The sequence below is a fragment of the Rhinolophus sinicus genome, chromosome 15 (assembly GCF_057876585.1).
Source record: "Rhinolophus sinicus isolate RSI-liver-muscle chromosome 15, RSI-T2T, whole genome shotgun sequence".
Taxonomy (NCBI): domain Eukaryota; kingdom Metazoa; phylum Chordata; class Mammalia; order Chiroptera; family Rhinolophidae; genus Rhinolophus; species Rhinolophus sinicus.
Window position 1 is genome coordinate 67,152,601 of NC_142515.1, and position 25,389 is coordinate 67,177,989.

General features: G+C 49.7%; 1 protein-coding gene across 1 annotated transcript in view; it reads right to left on the minus strand.

Annotated features, from left to right (window-relative positions):
• Window positions 1–5,560: 5,560 nt before the first annotated feature.
• The window catches only part of RET (ret proto-oncogene), a 58,310-nt gene continuing 38,481 nt past the window's right edge, over window positions 5,561–25,389 (minus strand). Inside the window, exons 10-20 of the mRNA XM_019719108.3 lie at window positions 25,236–25,358; window positions 24,090–24,346; window positions 21,366–21,513; window positions 19,838–19,945; window positions 18,580–18,794; window positions 18,377–18,499; window positions 12,990–13,060; window positions 11,642–11,779; window positions 10,455–10,554; window positions 8,897–9,044; window positions 5,561–7,596 (exon numbers count right to left, since the gene is read on the minus strand). Coding sequence (XP_019574667.2) covers window positions 7,439–7,596; window positions 8,897–9,044; window positions 10,455–10,554; window positions 11,642–11,779; window positions 12,990–13,060; window positions 18,377–18,499; window positions 18,580–18,794; window positions 19,838–19,945; window positions 21,366–21,513; window positions 24,090–24,346; window positions 25,236–25,358 — 1,589 coding nt within the window. The 3' untranslated portion in view covers window positions 5,561–7,438. The remainder of the gene's footprint in view (window positions 7,597–8,896; window positions 9,045–10,454; window positions 10,555–11,641; window positions 11,780–12,989; window positions 13,061–18,376; window positions 18,500–18,579; window positions 18,795–19,837; window positions 19,946–21,365; window positions 21,514–24,089; window positions 24,347–25,235; window positions 25,359–25,389) is intronic.

Consider the following 25,389-nt stretch of genomic DNA (forward strand, 5'->3'; position numbering starts at 1 on the left):
AGATATAGAGATATAGAGATATAGAGATATAGATAATATAGACGTATATAGATATAGATATATAGATATTTCTTCTCCATTTTTGCACACAAGAGCCAGAATGTGCAGGCGTCTTGCTGGGTCTGCACATGTTTGTGCTGAGTTGACATTATTTTACCTTTTCCCAAATAAATCCTTTTGGTGACAGAATACCTAGTTGATATTATTGTTCAGTTGAGAGCCTTCCCTTGGCCTGGCCACAAAGGCTTATCCCCCTTGTCTTCGGGCAAATGATCTACTGCAAAATTTGTTGATGCTTCTGCTGAGCTGGTTCTAGGTCCCCCACTTGGCCTCATGGTTCTTCCTATAGGACAGACATTACTACTGACCAAGAACACAATGCTTTTCAGCCAGCTGCTTAACCTCTTATGAAACTGTCTTACTCTCTCCCTCTTACGTTACTATTCACTGCTGTGACACCCCCAAATCCTGACACTTTTCTTCCCCTATCAGAAGACAGAGAGCCTTGTGATTATTTTACCTCAGATAATTAGGGAACTCAGTACCTCACTCAGATTTATTAGTCTCCTATTGAGAACCCTGATCTAATACTGTTTGTGGGTGGATCATACCTCAAAACTAAAGCTAGAAGTTAACAAACAGCATATACTATCACTAACTTAATGTCTCTTTTAGAATATAGTTCTCTACCTGAGGTAAAATCAGCCCAGATGGCAGAGTCTATTGCATTTACTAGGGCTTGTCAACTAGCCAAAGACTAGACTGTAAACATATACAAATAGCAAGTATGCTTTTGGAGTCGCACATGACTTTGGAATGGTAGAACCTCCACCAAAATGGACAGCAAGTTAAGCAACTTTTAGATGCACTCTACTTCCTAAAGAGGTGGTTAGTACAATGGCTGAAAGCCATGCAAAAAGAGATAATGTTGAACTAAAGGAGATATCCTGCCAAACAAGCAACCTTAACCAAGGTATGATCCTATCTAAACCGTCAAAGGATAAATCTCCGTAGGGGCTGAAAGAGGTCATTGTAAAATATCAGTGTTTAGCTCCTGATTCTGAAAAGGAAGAGTGGGAAGAATCTGATTGTGCTCTTCATTTGGGTAACCTCTGGTGCCCTCAAGATAGCTGCTGGGTAGCACCAGATGAGGTCAAATGAGTATTAGCTGAATTTCTCCCTGAAACCACTCATAGGGTACAAATTGATTACTAGCTAAAATCAACACTGGCAGAGAAGCGTTAAAGATTCTAGAGGTTATTTTTTGGGTCATGTGTCACCAGTCAACAACATAATCCTAGAAAAACTTTAAAGGTGGGATATGGCCAGGAAGCAAAGCTTCAAGGGCCTTTTGAACACCACGGGATTCGAATATGTCCCAGAAATGAAACTTCAGGGCATCAATCCTTGGGATTCACATTTCACAACCACAACTAAGGAAGAGATCTGGAATTCCAAACAACTGGAATGCTGCTCCAAAAGACGACTCCAAACTGAGGAATCTCAGAGAGCCTCTAAAAAACAGCTGATCTTCAGAAACAGGCAGGTGATTCAAGATCTGTAGGACGAACGCATGACCCAGGATAGTGGACAAATTCTGCCCAAGATATTGGACCAAGACCCCTGTTTAATCCTTATTTTGTTTTTAATCTGGTTGCATGTAATCAGTCTTATTTCCTATAAGCCCCTGGTTGTCATCCACCAGTAATGGCCCTTTTCTTCTCTTGTCGTACCTCTTTATATAATTGTTAGGTCAGAACATATTCTAATGCGATTGTTAGATTATCCCAAACAGTAGGCACTGCCCTAGGTCTTACCAACTGCTGAATCTGCCATCCATCACCAACCACCCAGAATGTAAACCTCTGGGAAATTCCAGTCTCATCAAAGGAAACAATAGGGAATTACATTCGTAGCTGATGGTAGATCCATTTGCAGCAACATGGAGAAATGACTTTAAACAAGTTAACCTGTGGCTTTGCAAGTATCCTGCTCTTCCCAAAAAAGAACCAGTTATTGTAATCTATTGATCAGAATTTAAGCCATTCTAAATTTGAATTCAACAACTGTCATAGTGTGATGAGCCAAATACTTGCAGCCTGTAAGAGACCAATAGACGTGCAAATATGTAACCAGCTAATGTAAGGCCTGTTTCTGGCCTGCTGTCATGAACAGATTCTTTTTCCTACATCTCCATATGTCCCTGCCAGATATTACATCTTTTGTAGCCAGGAACCTGGTCCTGTTTACTTCAGACTAACATCTCATGCACAAAGGAATAGTATTCTAAGACTTGTCTGTACACAGAGACCCTAATTATGTAAATCAAGGCTGAAAATTCTGATTCAGACATGAGCTTCAAAAGGAAGCCACCTTTGATTATTCACTACTCTTCCTGGAGGAATGACTGATTGTTTAGCAAATTCCCATTGGCAGGTATTATACGTACAGGATTGTAATGAACTTACCACTAACTCTGGCAGAAGTCATTAGTGGTACACCCTCTTCCCTAGATGGAACACAGATCAATCTCAACTCTTTGGCATGAGCAGTGATGGACATTGCTCTGGATTTTTTGTTGGTTTGTGATGGTCTGTGCCATTCCTAATACTATACTTGGATCAGCGAAACTAGGAGGGTGGGACAGGTGATATGATGCCTTAAGGCAAAAGCTACGTGCCTCTCTAAAGTGAATCCTCATGGCCTGTATATGACTGGTTCTGGCTGAGGGGTAAGTTCTTGGCTGAAAGCACCTTGTAGGGATTAATCGTTATTGTCTGTCATAGTGGTGCTGATGCTGGTCCACTGCATTCTATCCGGAGTCTGAAATGCTTCTGCGCAGCCACTTTCTCATCAGATGATCAGCACGATGACACAACAGCAAGGTCAAGAAGACCTCACAATACAGTTGCCCATGAAGATGACTAACAACCAATCTCTAAGTGGTGAAGATCTGGAGTTTTTCACTTCTCTGAATTTATCAACCTCCCAGCAAGAAAAGGGCCAAAAGTGGGGACTGGGAGAAAATATGCAAACAGACAACTGCTAGACCACATATAACTAAAGAGCTCCGACCCCCAATCTCTGTAGTCATCAGCCACGAATGGCCAAGACACGGTCTGTGACTATCAGCTTCCCTATGTTTTTGCTCCATTTCCAATTCAGAACCAGCCTGAAAGCAAAACGGTCCCCAAATGAACACATCAGATACCATTTCCAGCTTCCCCATGCCACCATCTCTGATCACATCACTCCTGAAACCTCCCCATGTCCTTTCTCCCCCATCATCAAACTTTCCCACTCTTCTGCCTGCCTTTGAGTCGGCCAAAAACAATGATAGTGGCGCATCCCTTGCTAAAGCAAGTTCAGAATAAATATCACTTCTGCTTTTTCTCACTTGGGTGGTCTTTATTTCTACAAAGCTAAAGAGTTATAGGTAATTGGACCTCTCTTAAAAAATACAATTTTCTACCACAAAACTTGTTTTACTTCTTTCAACGACTGTCTTGAGTGAGACCAGAATTCCTCCCTCCTCTGTATCATTCCTATTCTTAAAAATAATTTCCTATAATCTTCCTTTTTGTTTCCCAAATGCTCATGAAGTATCCCAAAACCTTGGGGTGCTCTTGGACTCTCAGGGTGTTGCCATAGACTCTCAGAAGAAAGGCACAAAGTATGGAACAAGTCACATGACTTTGGTGAGAAGAGCCTCGCAGCACAGGGGCTGTGACACAGGCACCACGTGGGCTCCCTGCAGTCCTCTGGACAAAGCCCCTTGCCTCAGGTAGCAAGAGACAGCATTAGTTCTTCCTTCCCCTGGGTTATTCCCTTCCCAACCCATGGGAATGACTGACTTTCCTCTGTGGGGGAAATGACAAGTGAAGAAAAGGACGAGTGCAAGTAAGAAACGGTAGCAGCCAAAAAGGATATGGTTTACTTTGGTACTGTTTACAAAATTGACAAAAATAAATAAAAACGTGCACTTAAAATGGACTTTGCACTTTTATTCAAGAACTTGACAGTTTGCATGGTAAATATTGTCTGTATGAAATCCAAACTGACTTCCTTTTCAAAAAATAATGATTTTTTTTTCAGGTTTAGAATGCACTTTCCTTACCTTGCTTGCCCACATTAATTTTGAACTTGAGTTGCTCAGTGTCATCTGAAAGAATGCAAGATTATGTTCTTTCCTGGTGTGGGACAGAACTTCTGAGGTCATAGTGGTTGGGGTGGTCTCAGGACAGGGCTCCCTCCACACGCCTGGTCCAGTTTCCTGTGACGATGTCCCTGCAGCCACCACAGTCAGATGGCCTCCCTGTCACTGCTCTCCTGCCTGGGCTCCTGCTGAGATCTCAGTTGGCTAGGTTCTATGATTTAGCACATCCCAGAAATATCTGCAAAAATATCTCATCACTTGACACAGTAATCAAAACCTTGCAAGGACTAAGTGCAATTTCTTTTGGGTGAACCCAAAACCTTCTTTAACTTGACAGGTGAAGCTTATCCTCCCAGCTGTCAGGCAGCTACCCATCCAGCCTTGTCTCACATGGCAATGTGCCCCAAATTGGAAACTTCTCTACCTTCATGTTCTGGTTTCTTATCATCTCAGCTAAGATAATCCTTCCTGCGAGTCCTAGCTTCCTAAAGAGGTGGGAGGTTCTAAAAAGTTCTATCTAACAAGGCATCAAGGCTGCTACATGAGTTGGTACCCTAGTAGAGAAGGGATGGGGCCAGAGCAGGCAGCCTCAGTGGAAAGGGTGTTTTCTGGATGTATGGAGCATGAGTAGAGGCTAACTCCACATGTGTCTTCATGCTGAGACATGAGGAGATGGATTTCCAGTGCCTGTGGTCCAGATTAAAACAGGAAGCTGAGAGCAGAGGGCCAGCACTTCAGGCCTGGGCAGCCCCTGGGTGAGGCACACATGTGCCTACGTGTGTACGTGTGCACCCAGGAAGTGACATGGACCCTTGCCATCTTATGCACAGTGCAACCACGAATCAGGTTCCTGTTGGTACCATCCCGTGTTTGCTGACTGGCCCGCTGGCCTCGCCAGGCACCTGAGGAGGAGCTCATGCAATTCCTACACAGTCCAACAGGAGGACAGAAACAGAAGCATTTAGTATTTTAAGCTTAATAGTGGTTCAGGGCATATTTTTTTCCTCCAACTTCCAATAGACTTTCAGTCATGACTGCATTTTACAACTTCTCTCCCACAACTGTCCAACTCCAGCTTTAAGAAATAAGCAAATTGCCAGGGAACTGCAAACACTGAACCTGACATTGGCTGCTGCTCTATTCCCAGGACGAAAACCTGAAGGGATTCCTTGAATGGCAGAACTAGTTGAGTTTTTAAGTCACTAAAAACGTGCCTATTCACACACATATTGTGCAGCTGATAACATCCCCAAGGACCACCTAGTCCTTCAATCACCATTAGTCCCCCAGTGGTCATCCAAGCAGATTCCCTTGTGACAGTTTAATCCTTGCACTGAAATTTCAGAGTCAAAAACCTCATGGTTCCAACTAAGAAGTTAAACATAGAAAAGAAGTTTACACATGTTATGATACATGATTTTATTTACATAACTGAAATTAGTTTCTTAGTCACCTTGATTTACAAAAGCAAATTAACACGGCATGATTTAATAACCTATCACAAATAGATTTTACAAACTTTAGTAACTGACAGATTGCTACTTAATACTCAGGAATACTTAATACTTAGTAACTTATGCATATACGCATATTAAAATTGTCTGATGGGACTAATAAGTACGAGTACTTTGATTACTCAGGACTAGACAACTCTATTATTAGTCAAGGGTTAATTCCCCATCGCTGGGTCAACCCCTTAGACCTGGAGTTCTCACCCGGCTGAGAATACACCAGCTGAGTAGGCATTTTTAATAATTTGAGAGAGTTTATCCTTATTTAGTAAGATAAGCATTAAGCACACCTGAAAACCAAAGGTTTACCACAACTAGATAGTTGTAAAAGAACGAATCATAGTGTATCTGAAAAACAGCCCCAACCACAGCCATGTTACAATCCAGTGAGTGTTTTTCCAGCTCTTTCTTTGGGTGTGTGTACATACGCACATACACAGCATGAGACTCCCACACATCCTCAGCCAAGCCTTGTTGGCCACAAAAATGCTGTCATTCTACTTCTTTTGTGAAATGCCTGTAAAACTCAACATTGTAACGAGACTCCTATAAGTTCTGTCACAGTGCTTTCTGTCTGAAGACCAGGCGTGTTTTGGTAACCAGTCCTCTCCTGGAAAGTCACAGCTCTAGACAGAATTGCCGCCACGACTTTCCGAAAGCCACCCCCACAAGACAGAGGAGTGCAGAGTGTCTGTGACCACAGACAAGCAGTAAAGAATGACAAGAAGCTTATGAGTCATGGTCAGAATCTAAGAAACAAAAATGTCTTGCTATAGCAGCATTAAGTTACAAACACAGGAAGAGTGGACACAGGTACCTTTGTGTAGAAGCTCTACAAGAGCCAAAACATTGTCTTTTATCCACATCACAATTGTCAATTTATATCAGTAGTCAAACCCCATACCTACTCCTAATGTGTGAGAGGAGGTTGGACGTGCAGTGTGCTGAGGCTGGTGGGTGTGCTCACAGCAGCCATGGCTCTGCTGTCAGCAGTCCCTAAATGGGAGGTCACTCCACTCAAATGCCCCTTTTCTTCATACTGTTCTTGTCGGGAGTTAGTGACCACTCAATGATGGGGCAAATGTGTTTGTGAGCCCTCTTCTCTCACGCCACCTGTCTACACAGCAAATATGGCATCAAATCTCTCCATTGTGCTAAATCTAAGAATCATTTTAACCACAATAAAATAAATTAAATGTTAGGAAAAGGTTTCTTTTAATTTTAAAAAGCCATTCTCAGCATCTTGAATAGTGACCGGAGACCTGTTCCAAGGTCCCCTTTCCTACTCAAGCTCTGGCAGGGTTATGACCACGAGGCCTTGCCAGGCTCCCATTCTCAACAAGGACAGGTTGTTTGGGCCAGTTTCTTCCCTGCTGTGTGTGTGTGTGTATATGGGGGGGGGGGGGGGGAGAAGGGAGAGAGAGAGAGAGAGAGAAAGAGAGAGAGAAAGAGAGAGAAAAACTTTGCATTTAAATCTTGTTGCCTTGTTTGGTGGCAAACAGAAAAATCAAACAGTTCAGGTAGTTAGTGAGGGACCCACACGTGCGAGCACAGAGGATGGTGATCTCTGATGAACACAGACCAACACTGGCCTTGCTGAGGGCTGAAGAGGAAGGAAGGACCTAAACTCTGGTCTCAGAGCTCCTGTCCAGTGCACTCCGTCTGCTAGGAGGGAAAATCACCAGCCAGCAGGAAGGGCACAATGAGGGGCTGGGGGCAGTCTCGGCGAGTTCTCGCCTATCGTGAGTCCATTACCTTTCACAAAGAAATGTTAACTATCAAACGAGTCCGTTAATTGTGCCGCTGAGGGTGAAACCATCCAGTTAGCATATACACTATCATTTGCATATCTTGGACACCCAGTGTTAGTGCCATCGGCTCTCGTGAGTGGTACAGGACTCTCTTCAGGCCAGTTCGGGTCTGACATGCCTAAAAATGAAAACAGATAATTTGTTCTGCACTGAAGGACCAAAACTTCTTGTGCAGACAGTAAGGCCTTGGCAAAACTCCCTTTGAGGTTCACACCAAAGTTCTGGTTCTGTGCCAATTACATGAATGGTTTGTGCTCCAGGTCTCCAGAACACACGTTTAGGGGAAATAGCACGTGCTTTCTTGGTAACTGTAACTCAACAGAAACCACCAATTTGACTTTCATAAGCTTCAAACTCACATCTGATACATATTTGTTGACATGTTTAATTCCTTTTCTAAGGCAGCATAAGGCGTCCTCAGCACTCGGCTGTGCCAAATTGCTCACTGCAGCAGGCAGCTTTATCAAAAGTTCTTGGATGTAAAGAAGCCAAGTCCACCCCAGATTAGAGGATCTTCCAGACCAAGGGCACACACAGCCGAGACCCACAGCGGCGACGGGACAAATGGCATTTAGCACTACACCCAAAGCCAGCAAGGAATCAAGTGACCCGGGAGGCATGCAAAAGGAACACTCTCAGCTGAGAAATGCTTCAAACTTGTAGATTTCAAAAACAATCAATGATGAAGTTAGAAAACAAAAAAAATTTCAAGTATTTAATTGAAGACAAAAGAAGGAGTTTTGGCAAGAACCGTATTTACTGTCCATTGCAAGACGACAGCACCACAGACTACGTTCTTTCAAAAAGCATTTGCTCCAGCTTTTAGTACCGACTTCTAAGTGACAGCGGTCATGACAGTGTGTAATGCAAAGGATGTGAAAACGGCAGCCTGCATGCGTCCTGCCTGACGGTGGGCACATGGCCGGACACCCAGCACCGTGTGGCCTCCAAGAGCTGCCTGCTTGTCCCCACGGCGCCTGAAGGGACCACTGGCTGTGCTCCCAGTGCAGGCACGTTGGTGCTGGCTCCTTTCTAAATTAAATGCCTCCCAAAGTGGGTACATTTATCCCAGTAGTTAAATTAGAAGTACTATGACTTGATACCCACTCCGGAAATGACTTATTCATCATTTTCTCAATATCCCAAGAGCTTGCCCTGCTCTTTTTTTCTCAATTTAAGATGATAATCTTAAATTGTGGGGCAGAGTGGTAATTACACTTCTTTTCACATCCTTTAAGAAAAAACATAGTTGAAAAATGCCTGAATGTAAACTGATGCAACACCAGGCCTTCACAAACTAAAAGGCTCAGAGCAGGACTCTCATTCAGACCAGGAGGACTCTTAAGCGTTACAGAGAGTAAGGACAGTGCAGGGAAGACAGTGTGGCTAGAATCTAGTAAATGCATGTGAAATTCTACCATAGAGTTTGTTTTCAATCCACGTGGAGGGGAGGGTGCGAGGGAGGGGAGCATTATTACAGTCCACCAGGGGCGTCTCCTCCTCTGAGAGGCCATCATCGTAAAGCAGGGAGTCGGATGGGGTGGACGCGGCCAGATCCAAGTAGTCCTGGAAGAGAGGAATGGCCAGTCAACGCCCACGCCCTCCAAGTGTGCCACTACTGGACATGCCCCTCCCACCCAAGGGCGGACGCCCTGGCCATGTCCCACTGCAGCCTGCTGGCTCCTCCCAGAGACCTGAGCCCAGCAGCAGAATGCCAGCACTGCGTTCCCCCAACCCCCACCTGGCCCGGTCCCTGGTCCTCATAGCTGCCTCTAGAGAGTCACCTCTTGGGGGCAGAAATGTGCTCCTCACTGTCCTGGCCCTACTCTGCAGCACTGGGTGCCGGCCTGTTGACAGGCGCGGAGGCTCTGGGAGCTCGCCGCAACCCTGTTACGCAGGTGGGGGTGCCAAGATGTGTTCCCCACCTGCGGGACACTTTCCAGCTTTCCTCCAAGGACGCCTGCCACCTAGAACACCACACCAGGACTCCGAAATTTGCAGTCACTGATGTGGGTTTTGCACAGGACACTGCATAGGCTTCAGTTCAGAAACCTGACACTCTGCAGGGCCTGTGACTTCCGCTGCCCTGGTTAAATGTGTGAAGGGCAGTCCCAGCGTTTTCCTGGATGCTTCTCAACCCTGTTCTAAGAAGGGCGTCTCCCGGCTCAGCTCTCAATTATTCAGGGTGAGCCTACATGCACAGCATTGTGAGGTTTCGTCCAAGTTATGCACTGGTGTTTCATTACAATGGCCTAGACTTTCCTGTTTGAAGAAATTTCAGCTTCTGGTAAATATGTGATGTGAGGATGAAGTGTCCATGTGTACACCAGGAGAGCAGGACCAAAGACAGATGCAACTGCTCAATAACTATTAGCTGAAACTTGTTGACTTGCCCGTTTCCTACAGAATTGCAAACAGTAGACGCACTGGCTGAACCTAGCCTCCCAGATGTGTTTTGTTTCGCCCACACTGGACTTTCAGAAATTTAAATGAGTTGCTAACATTAAAAACTGGGAAACAACATAAATATCCCTTAAAACTCAGAAGACCTGGTACGATGGCATTCATATTCCTATAGGTCACATGTGGCCACAGGAAGAGGTTCCTTAGAGGGCTGGTGTGCCACTCACTAGTCACTTCCCACCCCAGGGGGACCCCTCACAGCATCTGAATTTAGGACCCTGATGTCAACTCTACTTTCTCCTGTTCAGTTACTGGAAATGATTCTGTTCAGCTTGGGAATATTTCCCTCACACACCTGTCTGTTGAGAGCTCTTCCTAAGTGTCAAGCTAAGATCTTGGTTTCTTTATGATTTGAAAAGAAGCCCAAGGGGCCTGGTGCCCTCCAGGGTCAGCATGACCATCTTCCCTACACAGGGACCTCCGTGGACCTGGGTTGGGGCCAGAACCGCCCCCACCCCCAATGACACGTTCACCTGTATGTGGCCCACACTGGGAATCTGCTCAGGTACTCACTCTTCTCTTAACCATCATCTTCTCCAGGTCTTTGCTGATGTCGGCGAACACTGGCCTCTTGTCTGGCTCCTGCTTCCAGCACTGCAGCATCAGGCTGTACCTGGTGTGAAATGCAGATTGGCAGTTGCGACCCAGCAGGAAATGCCCTGTCACAACCCCCACCCAGCACAGTACCCAGAGCGGGGGGGCTGTGTTCCCAAACCCAAAGCAGTGTCTGCACTACTGACATCCTTCTCTGAGCTGGGCCAGGGTCTGAGTGGTCACTGAGGGCTCAGGGTGCCAGGCACAGTGGCCCAGCATCCTGTGAGCTTCCCTTTCCTTGAGAGAGATTTGTTTTCATATTCCTTTCAGGGACACAAGATGCCGTGTCCACTATGGTGGCTGAGAGGGAAATGCCAGTTCTTAAAACTCTTATGAAGGATGAATTAGGTGAGGAAACAAATTTGTGCCAATCACACCTCTTTCTTGTACTTTTATCACCGCTTCACCTCTGTGGGACCCCGGCGTGGTTGCGGGGCCTCCAGGGCCACTGTGTGTCGTACGCTGGCTAGCTGGCTGCCAGAGGGTAGTGCCACTCACCCTTTAAGCCCTGAGCGGTGCCCATGGCAGGCGCACACCGACTTTGTGGGAAGAACAGACCAGCACGTCTCTGCATGCAGGCAACCCCCTTCTCACGTGTCCCCCACCACCTGTCCTCGAGAGTCATCGAGCAAAACCTCAGTGTGTGAAGGCAGGGGCCTTGGGGCTGAAGGCTGGGCACTCTATCTACCCATGGCCTGCCTTTGCACCTTCACTTGGGTACTCCCCAATCTGTGCCCCATGAGCCATTCTGAATTACCTGCCCTCCCCAAATGACCCGGGCTCAGTTGCTCTCTCAGTCTGAAGTGTCCTCTTATCCTTCCCACCACTTTGTCCTGGGCTCTGCACCCCCATTCTCGTTAGTCTCCTCAGGAAGCCCGCCCAGCCCAGTGGAGTTGGGGTCTCCAGCAGCTGCTGTCTTGCTTAAGGGTGGTTCTACAACTTCTGCCTGTCATGCACTGCCCTGTCACTACCCCCCAACTCAGCTGACCCCAGGCTGGCACCCAGAGCTGCTCAGGAGGGGGATGGAATGAGTGCATGTGGCTCTACCCTCCCAAACCCGGGCGTCTGTATAGGAGAGACGCGGGGCCAAAGGAAAGCCTGCTCACATCTCCTCGCTGCAGTTGTCAGGCCTCTCCATCCGGTAGCCTGTCTTCAGAAGGTTGAAGAGCCGCTCAGGAGGAATCCCAGGGTAGGGGTTTCCCCCCAGGGTCACAATCTCCCATAGCAGGACACCGAAGGACCACCTACAGGGAGCATAACAACCGGTGAGTGGCCCTACCAGCCTGCAGCAGACATCTATTCCCCCTGCAGCTGTGGACCCCTCAGCCCAGCCTCTCCTCCCCATCCAGCGAGTGGGTGTCAGCCTGGGCCCCACTGCTCAGACAGATGGGGACAGAGGTGGGGACAGCTGTCTTGCCTGCCCTGCTCCCCACCACTGCGATGCTTCCCAGTTCAGCCCCACACCCACAAAGGGGCATCGGTAGGCAGGCCAAGGTGACTGACTGCTGGAGCATCAGAGATGGCCCAGAGCAACCCAGCAAGTGCAGCAAAAGGCAGGTGGGACCTAGGCAAGGGGTCAGGGCTCCTGGCACACTTCCTTCACCTTTTCTGTGTGCTTGGAATTTTCATAAAGTCTTAGAAGAAAAAAAGCATTGCTGTTGAAAAACACTTAACTGTGAGAGAAAATTGACTGTGAAGTGGGAGAAAAATCACATCACAAAACAGCATTATCACGAGCCCACTTACAGCGATAAAAAGCATATATCTTCACACCACGGAAAACACTAGAAGGCCATCCCTGCGAAGGCCAGCAGTAGTTACTGCAGTAGGGGTGGTGGGATCCAAGTCACTTTGTCTCTTCATCACGCTTTTCTCTACATTTTTCAATTGTCTTACAATCAGCTTCCATAATCAGAAAACGGTTGTTTAGAACTATAAGAACTGCCTTTTCACAGGCCACATTATTCAAGATATGCACATCTATTGATGGTAGAACATTTAAAAACAAGTCTGTTATGTTTTTGAAAATTATCAAGTCTGCATTTTGACCTGGGAGACTTGAATTTGGGTTCCTGTCTGAATAGTGTGGGGCATAAGCTCGAAGTCACTCCAGGCCACTCCTGCCCTGGGCCATGGAAGGGGGCTGTTTGGCTGGGCCAGTGTATCACTGAGACCCCCAGAGAAGGAGGGGAGAGGCAGGGGAAGGAAAAAAGGGGAGGCAAGGAGGATTTGCTCACTGCCCTCAGAATGCCACTGCGGCTTTCAGAACTACTGCTGGGCCCTGGTTGTCTGCTAAATAAACACATGAAACCCTCTCAGGGGTCCATGTGGATGGTTGGCATGAGCTGGCAGGCAGTCAGGGCCAGTGCTGTTCCCCAGCTGAGCTGCCGAGACTGGTGTCATGGCCCCCTTCACCTGTAACCTCCATCCGTCGAAGGCAGCATCCACACTTACACATCACTTTGGGTGGTATAGATATGATCGAAAAGGGACTCAATTGCCATCCATTTTACTGGAATCCGACCCTAAGGAAGGAGTAAAAGAAGGGCATTAATATTGCTCTGACACCCTGGGAACTGGAGGAGGAGTGTGGAGGAAGGTAGGGCCCTGTCCCAGGCACTTCCAACTCTGGTGGGAAGCTGAGTAACGACACCCAGAATGCTGCTGGGTACAGAACTGCCAGCACAGCTTTGGAGGGGCCTGAGCTCCAGCCTGGCCCTCCCAGGCATGGCTGAGATGCTGGGGACAGTCAGCTGGCCTGCCCACAGCTATAGGGTGTGCTTGTCACACACCACATCCCTCTGGAGAAGAAACCAAGAAACTGATACCAAACCCAAGTCAGGTCCCCTATGGCCACATCTGGGGAGCTCTGAGGCACCCTGGGTGGTGCTGCCCAATGGGCGTGCCAAGAGCACCATCCAGTACCATCTGCCCGGATGTCTGAGGGCAACCGAGTTTGGGAAACCAATATCTAGCGTTTCTGTCTTGGAGACTTTGGACGCCAACTAACACACTAAAGACTCTTCCAAGAAGCTCTGAGGGAAAAAATCTGTTTATGTGCCTTGAGATTCATTTTCCCCTTATTTTATGCCAGGGGCCTTTGAGTATCCTCTGTAAGAGTGCCCCCTCCTCCAACTGTAGAGGGGGTTCACCTACCAAATGCTTTCCAACCCAGCTTTTATTTTTTTATTTTAAAATTACAGTTGATATTCAATATTATATTACTTTCAGGAGTAAAGCATAGTGGTTAGACGTTTATATAACTTATACGATGATTCCCCTCATGAATCTTGCACCCACATGACACCATGTACAGTTATTACAATATTATTGACTGTATTCCCCTAGCTGTACCTTACATCTGTGACTATTTTGTAATTGTTAATTTGTACTTCTTAATCTTCTCACCTTTTCCACCCAGTCCCCCAACTCTCTCCCGTCTGGCAACCCTCAGTTTGTTCTCTGTATCTATGAGTTTGTTTCTGTCTTGCTTGTTCATTTATATTGTTTTTTCGGATTTCACATATAAGTGAGATCATATGGTATTTGTCTTCCTCTGTCCAACCTATTTCACTTAGCTCAATACTCTCTAGGTCCATCCATGTTGTCCCAAGTGGTAAGACTTCATTCTTTTTTAATGGCCAAGTTATATTCCATTTTACATATGTACAACTTCTTTATTCATTCATCTTTGAATTCAAGCACTTAATCCATTTATATTTAAAGTAATTATTGATAGGTATTGTTATTGCCATTTTATTGTTTTCTGATTGTTTTCGTAGTTCTCCATTCCTTTCTGATTCTCTTACTCTCCTCTTGTATGTTGACGACTTTCTGCATTGTGCATAAAGTCATTTCTCTTTACCTCTTGTATATGTCTTGCAGATTTTTGGTTTGTGGTTATCATGTGCTTCATATATTGCAAACTATGCATCCAGCAGTCTATTTTAAGTTGATGCTCCCTTAAGTTCAAACATGTTCCATAATCACTACCATTTTTACTCACCCCCTCCACATTTATGTTTTTGTCATTATTTTTTACTTCTTGTGTGTGTGTGCATGTTCATATATATCCCTTAATTTATTGTTGTAATTACACATGATCTTCCTGCTTTTGCCTTTTAACCTTTGTACTTATTTTAGTGTTGAGCTACTGCTTATATTATGAGTTTGCCTTTGTCCGTGAGAATTTTTTTTTTTGCATTATTTTCTTATTCATACTTTTGATTTTTTTCCTTCTTTTTTTTAAAGAAGTCCCTGTAATGTTTCTTGTAATACTGAATTGGTGGTAATGAACTCTTAGCTTTTTCTGGTCTGGGAATCTCTTTATCTTTCCTTCAATTTTAGATAGTTTGCTGGGTAGAGTAATCTTGGTTGTAGGTCCTTCCTTTCTATCACTTTGTATATTTCCTGCCACTCCTTTCGGCCTGCAAAATCTCTACTGGGAAATCAGCTGACAGTCTTATGGGATCTCCCTTGTACATAAGCAACTGCTTTTGTCTTGCTGCTTTTAAGATTCTTTCTTTGACTTTAACCTTTGGCACTTCAAATATGATGTGTCTTGGTGTTGGGCCTCTTTGGGTTTGCCTTGTTTGGAACACTGAGCTTCCTGGGCTTGTGTATCTATTTCCTTTGCCAGGTTAGGGAAGTTTTCTGTCATTATTTCTTGAAATACAGTTTCAATCCCTTGCTCTCGCCATTCTCCTTCTGTTACCCCTATGATGAAAATGTTGTTATGCTGATGTTGTCCCAGAGGTCCCCTGTCACACAACACATCACTCATTTTTTTGTTATTGTTCTGCTCTAATTGGGTGTTTTCCATTACCTTGTCTTCCAACTCGCTGATCCGATCCTGTTTCATCTAATCTACTGTTGGTTCCCTCTGATGTGTTCTTCATCTCAGTTATTGTATTCTTCATCTCTGACTGGTTCTTTTCTATGTCTTTTTTGTGTATGTTTATTATCTCTTTGTTGAAGTTCTGAGATCACCTATTCTTCCCCTAAGTTCATTGAGCATCAATGTTTTGAACTCTGTATCTGGTAGGTTGCTTGCCTCCAATTTGTTTAGTTCTTTTTCTGGAGTTTTGTCCTGTTCTTTCATTTGGGACATTTTTGTCTCCCCACTTTGGCTGTCTCCCTGTGTTTGTTTGTGTATTAGGTAGATCTGCTATGCCTCCCAGTCTTGGCAGGGTGGCCTTATGTAGTATGTGCCCTGTGGGGCCCAGTGGCACAGTCTCCCAGGTCACCTGAGCCAGATGGTCTCCAGTGTCCCTTGTGTGGGCTGTGTGTGCCCTACTGTTTTCATTGAGCCTTGATTGCTGTTGGCACTTGGAGCCGACCCTCAGGCTGACTGGCTGTGACTACAGTGGACAAGATGTTGTGTGGGTGCTGACCCCACAGAGTGGAATTTGCCCCAGGGGGGCACTGGTGCCTGCCGAGTCCACACTTTAGGTTTGTTGTTTGTGGCACTAATTGGGTGGTGCTCTGGTGTGATCTGAAGCTGGTCACCACGTATGTTGGTTCTGGGGCCTCTTGGGCGGGGCTATGATGCAGGCCAAAGTCAGCCATTGCCCATGTCTGTCCCAGGGCCACCTGGTAGGAGCTACAAAGTGATCTGCAGTTGGTGGGTACCTGTACTAGGCTTTGAGGAGCCTGGGAGTGGTTATACTGTGAACTGAGGCTAGTTGCTACTAGTGCCTTGCTTAGGGCTGCTTAGCACACTACTTAGGACACCCTGTGGTCAGTCACTGCTTGTTTTGGGTTTGTGGACCTTTCAGAGATTTTAGGAAAGTCCACAGTATGGGCCCAGGCCAGCAGCTTGTGTGGATTAGCCTCCAAAAGAGGTTCGGGCTGGGCTGGGTCTCAGAGAATCACCAGGGTGGGGCAAGAGTGGTGTTATCCTGGTCAATGGAGTGTCAGAGTTGGTGCCCGCCTGCCCCTGCAGGCTGGTTGAGGGCTGAGTGAGGGCTGCGCTCAACAAAGGAACATATACAACCCACAAATGGTGTCTGCAGGTATTTTGGTTTCAGAAAGAGCTGCCCCTCGATCCCTTGTACTGAAGCCAGACAATTCAGAATTCAATTTGTCCCTGTATGGCCCTGCTGCCTTTTGAACTGCTGTCCCTTTGCTGGAGCTTAGAGCAAGTATTTGTGAGTCTGTGTGTGGGCCCTATAAGATGATGCCTGGGACTCCAGCAGTCTTGTCTCAGCTGGATGGAATCCCTTATGATTTTCACAGCCAGATGTTGTGGGGACTCCTCTTCCGGGCACTGGTGCTCCAGGCTGGGAAGCCTGGTGTGGAGCTGGGGTCCCTCGCTCTTCAGGGGGGATCCCTGCAACTGAGATATCCTTCCTGATTCTTAATCAGCCCGTTTTGTGTCTCTGCCCTGTCCTACCAGTGTTAATGCGGCGTCTTCTTGTATCCTTAGTTATAGAACTTCTGTTCAGTGAGTCTTCAGGTGGTTATCCAGGGTGGTTGTTCTGTAGTGTAGTTGCCATTTTGATTTGATCATGGAAGAAAGTGAGCACAGCATTTACCTACTCCACCATGTTGTCCGGAAGTGTCCCCAATGCAAGCTGATGAACAGCTTTTCAGTAGGTAAGTCTTAAGGCACAAATCAATTAAGAATGGATTTTAATGCAGCATTTACTGTAATTACTGTTTAAAGCATTCTTTAGGATTCATTAATGAAGTGTGACTATTTCTGGGGCACATGTTTGTAACAACACTGACTGCAGCCTGTATTCTCAGGGGCCCTATGTTGGGATGCCTGTGTTTCTCGGCTCCGTGGCACAGTGCCTTCTTGGAGGACCAGTGTGACAACAGGAAGGTTTTGTCCACACCTCTCTATGGGGTAGGGAGCAGCCCCTCTCCACTTCCCCTCTGGCAATACTGAGATAGGCTGTCTCAACAGAAACCCCAGAAGTAACGAAACCTCATCCTCACTGACTGTGGCAACACAAGGGCTTCTCCTTACCCTTTGGAGCAAAGCTGAAGTGTATGTGGTTGCTTTTTTTGTGTTACTTTTTTTTGAGCAGTGTCTCTTCTGAATACTGGGTTAACCATGACTCTTGAATGGCCTGTGAGCTGACTCTGTCTGGTCTATTGGAGGTGGCTGCATGAGAGGAGCTAAGAGAGCAACAGAACAAAGAGGGCCAAGACAGATGCCACAGGAAACTGGACAATGCCAGGGAACCAGATTTCCCCAGAGGGGCCCCGACCACCTATTTCACAGAGATTTGGAGAAAGTTTCTGAGAACCCTATGCTGAGTCTCTGGCCCTGGTCTCTAGGGTCCTCCTTGTGTCCTCCAAACTCACCCAGCCAGGGGTGCCCAGGGGAACATCCACCTGTAAAGTGGTTTATTCCTTTCTGCAAAGAATGACCACCACGCTTAGGTTTATTTCACTTAATTTTCCTCTGTGCCAAGAGCTAAATTACACAAAAAGGAAACAATGACCTTTATTCTATAGAAGGAAGAGGAACACTGTGGAGAAAAGGGTAGTTATTTCCACAGCATTAGGTGACTTTCAAAAGTGATAGTGATTAAAAGCAAGAGAAGCTGCAGGGCTCAGCTCCCCAGCAGCTAGCTCTGGAAGGGTGGGTGTAGTCCTCAGGAAGAGAAGGAACAGGCTCAGAGATGAGTCCTGGACTGGGTCTCCGGAGACCCAGGATTAGGGGAGGATTTGGGGATGAGGCCTACAAGTTTATACTCTAAAAGTCTGCTTTATCCTCTCCAGGCCTGCTAAGGGGTCTGACCCCACCCTCTGAGGTCAGTGACCCACACTGACCTCTGTTCCCACCCAGCCTGGGGCCTCGGGTAGTACACCCCAGGACCCAATACCTTGCTCCTCTTTACGTAGGAATCCTCTTCGTACACATCTCGGGACAGGCCAAAATCCGAAATCTTCATCTTCCGCCCCTCGGCCACCAGGACGTTTCTCGCAGCTAGGTCCCGATGGACGAGCTGCAAGGAAGACAACAGCAGGAACCTCTGAGGCCCAGGCCGGCGCAGGCAGCTGGGCACTGGGCTGGGGCAGCACACACCTTCATCTCGGCCAGGTACCGCATGCCCCGTGAGATCTGCCAGGCGAAGGAGATGAGGTCGCCCATGGTCAGGGCCCGCTCGTCTGGGTTGTCCAGGTAGCTGGAGCCACGGCTGCCCCCGCTGCCCACATAGCCGGGCCCCGCCTTGCGGCTGTCCCGCAGGAAACACCGCAGGGAGCCGTACTTGGCATACTCCACGATGAGCAGGAGCGGGCCTGGGGGCACAAGGGGCTGTGGGACCTCAGCAGGCAGAAGTCAGGCCAGCTCCCAGTCAGTCAGGGGCGCCTCACAGAGCACGGGTGGGGGGACGCATGCCAGGGCACTCTGCACCCCACCCAGAAGTGGGCAGACAGACAGAGCATGCTATCGGTGGCCAGTGCCCAGGCTCCAGGCAGCTCCAGGACTTGAGCCCCAGCTCATTCGCACATCACTTCCTCTCCACCCTTTGAGGACTGTGCTGAAGCCAATGCCTGGGTGGCTGAGCATGACCTTCTCCCGGGGTGCCCACGGCAGGTGGCCCCTCACACTCAATGCTGCCTGGGGGTATACACCTCTGCCGCTGGGATGCCAAGCCTTCATGCCTCCCCGGTCGTGCACAGTATGGCCTGGGGATGGCTGACAGGGGCAGAGGTTCCGGATCACATGTGGCCACCTGCTCCCTGCTCCTGCCTGCTCTCAGCAGCTCTTGGGCTGCAGTGCTCAGGCCCGGCCCTGAGTCCTACTGGCACTGACCACCAGCCCTGCTGTTCTCTCCTTATTGGCTCCATTCCCTCACACTCCCAAAACACACATGCACACACATACACATGCACAAACAGTGAGAGGTCCCTGGCAGCACAGTGGGTTTGCGAAACCAACAGACCAGGCTGGTCTCCTGTGTCCTTATGTGAAAAATGACAACAATGCCTTGTCATGCAGGGCTGGAGTCAGGGTCACCTGGAGGTTACGGCATGCCTAATCCCCAGTAGGTGCCTAGGAGGCATCATCCATTTCTAGAGCTCCCTGCCCTGGGGCTCTGCCTGCAGCAGGGTGCTGACAACTAGGATGTCAAGAGAGACCTCCCAGAGCAGCAGCAGCTCCTCCCAGCCCTCTCTGACACAGGAGGCTCCGGGCAGGGCCAGAAACAGAAACCATGTTTTCAGGTGGACAGAGAACAGGGGCCAGAGGAGGAAAGGACAGGAAGGGGGAGGAGGAAGAGCAGAGCAGCTTAGAGTCCCTGGTCTGAGCCTGGCAGCTGCTGTCCCGTGGCTGGTCTCACCATCCTGGCTGCAGGCCCCGTACAGCTTGATGACATTAGGGTGGTTGACCTGCTTCAGGAGGTTGAATTCTGACAGCAGGTCCCGCAGCTCATTTGGGGATGCGTTCTCTGAAATGCACGTAAACAGAGCAGGTTGCCAACCCATCTCTTCTGGAAGCCCCTTCATATGGACCCATACCAGGGGTCTGCACAGACCCCATTATCTCCTCAGACACCCTAACCAAGGATCTCATAACTCGGGGCTACTGTCAGCCTGTGAGGTGGTTGACAATGGCCTCCTCTGCCTCTGGGGAATAAGAACCCCCAGAAGCCACCATGCACAGCAGATCTCTCCAGGGACAGCCTCCCAGGGCTAGACTGTGTGTAAGTGGCATTATTTTCCCACAATCACCATCTTCCAAAGAAAGTGGTACACAGATACTCCTCATTAATCTTTCTGGAAAGGTGAGGGGACTCCCTGTCCCCTCACAAGATAACCAAGCACTCAACAGCTGGGGCAAGGCGCTGGGGGAGATAAGAGCACAAGACCTCACAGAATCCCGTTGCCATGAGGTGGGACCCGAGAATGGGTGGAGCTGGGTTTGGGTCTCCACCAAGAGCCTGGTGTGGAGGCATTTTGAGTCAGAAGCTATGGCTAAAGAGTCCTGGTCAGCGCCACGTGGCCCACTGCCCAGCTATGCCACACTGCTGCCTCTGGTTTCAAACCTGTCTGGACACAGAGGGACAGCTTCCAGAGGAGACAGGGCACTGGGACGTCCTGTACCATGTGTGGGGACCCAGGGTGGCCTCACTGTGCCTCCTTAGGGCATGGGGTCTCTTGGGCAAGGGGTAACCCTAGTCTGAGGGCTGGGGAAGCATCTGGAAGCACTGCACGGTGTGGCCCCTCGACTGCTGCACTGGAACCTGTGTGTGCATCAGCCGACTCACACCCTGCACTGCCCCCAGGACTCGGTCAGTCCACTTGGGCCAGAGCCTGTTCATTGCATGGCAGAGGGCCATCCACCCAACCTGCTAAGAAACATGAGAGTGTGCGTGTGCATAAATGTGTGTGCATGTGTGTGTGTGCGTGTGCCTACACAGAGCCAAGCTTGTAGTACAACTGATCACTTGTGGCAAGACTGAGGCAGTGCAGTCCTCACAGAGGTTGCTTCACCAGGTCCCCGGGGACAGTAGGCTGAGAGGAATGAATGGAGCAGATGAAGGTGGGAAGAGCTCTTAGTTCAAAACCAAAGGGCTTTTAATTTTTTAAAAACTTGGATCTTCACCCAATGTTTGTATAGAAGCAATACCACTCTAGAACTTTCCAAGGGAGGAACATCCTCACCCTGCTTCTTCAGGGACCACCCTGGCCCAGGTCGTTCATGGCGGGGGTCCCCAGGCTGCGGACACTCAGGAACAGCCACAAGGGGCTCATGAGGGGCTGCAGGGATGCGCCAGTACCCTGGCTGGTGGGTGGCCTCATCTATGCCTTGGTGCGCCTGCAGGTGTGCATGGCAGGGCCACCCATGTGTGCTGTCTGGACAGGTACCTTTCAACATCTTCACAGCCACGGTTGTGTACCCTGCTTTCCCTTTTAGCCTGAAGGCTGTTGCTTCAACCACTTTTCCAAATTCGCCTTCTCCCAGAGTTTTTCCAAGAACCAAGTTCTTCCGAGGGAATTCCCACTTTGGATCCTCCTACATTGGGGTTAAGGGAAGGGAGAGAAAAGGAAAGGGGAGAAAGATGGTGAAGGTAAGAGGAAAAGAATAAGGCAAGACCCACAAACAAGCACCTGGTGGACAAGCTCCAGTGTGCATTGACCTTCATCTGAATCAGTAGGTGAAGGTCACCCATGTCCACAAGGGCAGGACCCATGGTTGGGCCCTGAGGTGCCGTTCCATGATAGGGTGCCCGCTTGACTCTGGAGGCCTGAACTCCACTGGTCTCTGGTTTATTGAACACACCCTGGGCCACCCTGGCCTGTGTCCTCGTTTCTCAAGTGAGGGGGTCAGGGCTTCCTCAGTCCCACAGGTGCTCACGTTGGAGCATGGCCTCACTGCCTTGCTTTGGACACCAGGCCCACGAGGCACCGACTGGGCTGCAGCCCAGGCCCTCATGTGCCCTCTCCAGAGAGGCACAGCATCCCCAAGATGACCGAATCAGCATACCAGTCGCCTCCCAGCCTAGGACTCCCAGCTACTAGGAAATGTCCTGGGCAGCATCCTGCATGGGAGCACCTGGACAGGTACCACTAGTCCTGGGGAACTGTCACCCACTGTGTTGAAGAGGCTGTTCCTCCCGGGGGCTGGCCACTGCCCCAAACCTGCACAGAGCTGCTCACCACACTCCCGTCCACACACCCTGCTTCCCTACTGAGGTCTTGTCCACATCGGGCCCCCTCAGATGACTTTGGAAGGCCTTCCCAGACACTCAGCCTGTGACTTGAACTCTAACTGGGGACGACAAAGCCTGTCTGGAACCTCCCATCCTGTGCAGGCACTGAGCGTCCATCTCCCCAGACCTTTCTGCAGCTGGTCGTGGGTGTGGCTTCTGGGTGCCCCTCGTGATGGGTTGCCCAGACCACAGAGATAACAGCACTAGGGACGCGTTGGCTCTGGATGAGCAGAGCCATGCTTCCTGATGTCTGGGTGCAGAGGCAGCCTCCGCTCAGCACCATAATCAGGGCCACCTTCCAGCCAGCCCCTGGATGTCCTGGTGTCTTAGGTTCCTCAGGAACCCACTCAGGGCCAGAGCTCACATCATTGTCATCACTGCCCTGGTGTCTTCACCTCCAAACCGCCCTGGAGAACTGTTTATAGCACACAGAGACCACACTGAGCATGTGTGGCTATCATCTATTTTGTCCTTTTAAAAATGTTAAATATCATTTCCCTACTTTATATAAGAGCAAACTGAGACCAATTAACACTTCTGAGACCTCAGAGCTGTTCACTGTGGCCCTTGGGCCTCAGGCTGAGCTCTGGTCACTCTGCAGTCTAGACTGAAGATGATGTGGGCCATGGTGGTGTGTGTCCACTACGTGAGCACCCACCAGCCCCGCTCGTCCAGCACACCTCACCACCAACTACCGGGCACATAAAGGAATCATATGGCTCATCCCAGAGGCAGCTGAGATGCTACTGGGCTGGGGTTGCAGACCCCACCTGCTCAGTGATTGGAACTAGGAAGGCTAGGAGGGAGGCTACAGTGGCTGCTGCAGCTCGCTATAGCCTCCAGGGCCCAGGACCTCACCAAGGGGCAAGCACCCTTTGGGTGGCACCACCTACGAACCAGGGCTGGGGACTGCCAGGGCCCCATGGCCCCCGCAGCTGAACTTCCTGCCTGGAGGTGCTCATGCTGCACTCTCACTTCCCAGCCTCATGGTGGGACTTCTGTTCCCATGTACCCTCCACTCTTAGCACTTTCCTCAGTCCCTCCCAGAGCCTGGCTTCCAGCACCTCAAACACTTCCCAGCAAGGATGTTGAAGGGGCAGGCCAGGCCAAGGGGAGGCCGGGCCAGGATGGGGGCCCTGAGAAGCATATGCTGACCACAGACCTAGGTCCTCCCACTGTGAGGGGGCCTCGAAAACCTGCTGGTTCTGGTAGGCACTCTGTCAGCTGGCCGGTCACAGAGCCAAGGACCCTGGCCCCACCACCAGGTGGCCCCTCCCTCCATGCTGCAGATAGACTCCCTTCCCCACTGCTGCCACCCCAGCCAAGCCCCTCCCTGCTGCCATCTCTCTCCTGGATGGAGACAGTGTCTCAGGACAGGCTCCCACTTCTGCACTCACCCTATAGACTCCCCAACAGAGCATCCTGCAGAAATGAAGGCAGAACACAGGCCTCCTTTACTCAGCCTCCAACCCCCAGGGATCCAAACCTCTGAGAATAAATCCACACTCCTCAGGGCCCCTCAGCCCTTGGGACATCTTCAGGAGTTCCCTGTTAGGTATGGCATGGCATGGCATGGCATGGCCTGCCCTCCACGTAACCTCAGGGCCCAAATCTCAGTGCATCTAAACCAGCACCCATTAGTTTCCACTTGCTAAACTGCCTCCACGCTCCTGGCCCCACAGGCCTTGGCAAGCAGCTCGGTGAAGGTGTGGTAGGATGGTGGTGCTGGAACACACACACTGGCTGTGTGTGGGTTGGACAGCCCTGCATGCCCACCTCCCCTCTGCAGCTCCCGATAGCTGCACGCCAGAGGCCACTGCCACCTGCAGGGCCACCTGCAGGGGCTGCCCCCAGCCCGAGGCCCCGTGAGGATCCTCACCGGGATCTTGAAGGCATCCACAGAGACCTGGTTCTCCATGGAGTCCAGAGAGGGCCGGCGGGCACTGGACGAGGAGTAGCTGATGGGGAAGGCCTGGGCTGGTCGGCGGAAGGTCATCTCGGCAGAGGCGATGGGTGGCTTGTGAGCGTTCTTGTGGTAGCGGTGAATACAGAAGGTGGACAGCAGCACAGAGGTGATGAAAGAGAAGAGCACGGCCGCTGCGATCACTGTGCGGCACAGCTCATCGCACAGGGGGTCTGTGGGCAGGGCAGCCGTGAGCGACACCGCTCCAGGACAGGCCCCTCCAGTGCCAACAGGAGCCAGCATGGCTCCAGCTTGCCACACCCACGGCAGCCGGGAGGCGGCTGCTGTGACAAACTGTGAGGCGGCCTGGCAAGTGCAGCTGGCATGAAGTGTAATAGTACCTGCAAGCACTGCAACAGCACTGACTGCAGGGCAGGTGTTGTAGGGACGTTTCCCCTACCTGGAGACTGTTCCCACCCCCTTACAGAAGGAACAGGCACGGAGAGTGTAAGCAGCCTGCCTGAGGCCAAAAGCACAGGCAGTGCACCCACTGTACCAGCTGTGGGATGGTGCACTGAAGCGAGTCAGCCCTGAGTGCTGCAGGGAAGTCAAGTTCTTCCTCTGTGTCCCCAATGTCTTTTATGTGTTTTTTTTTATAAAAAGTGGGGAGGGAAGGAAAATGGCTCAGGACCTAGGGCCATGCTGTAAAAACTCAAATACCAGAAAAGTGTCCCTGGCCTCAGGCAAGAAAGCTCCCCGTGTGCTCAGTGGGACCCCGCTGCCCACTGCACCCACTGTCCCAGCAGCACCTGCAGGCTTTGGCTGGAGGGTGGGGTCCCAGCTACGGCCTGGCACAGGGGCAGTTGAGCAGACACTGAGTTTTTGGTGGGAAGAACGCATTTTTCAGCCCAATCTTTGCCGTAGAACTTTTGGCCAGAAGGCACTCTACAGAGGCCCTGACGCAGCTCCCTGTCTGCACAGCTGGGGGAACCAAGGCTCAGAGAGAAGGATCTCCTGGATTTCAATTGCTTTCCTGCACTTTCCTCCCTGACTTGCAGGGAGGTGTGGGGACCCCTGCCCGCACTGGCCCCAACCTGACCCAACCGGACCGGACCGGCTCACCCTGGCTGTCTTCTGGCTCACAGAAGCACTTCTTATCCTCAGGGAAGCAGCTGCAGGTACCAAAGCCGGCTCTAATCCCCCCGCGCTCCCCTGGCTCGTGCCCACCAACGATGCTGCCGCCCCCTGGTGACAGATGAAGCCCACTCAGCCTCCT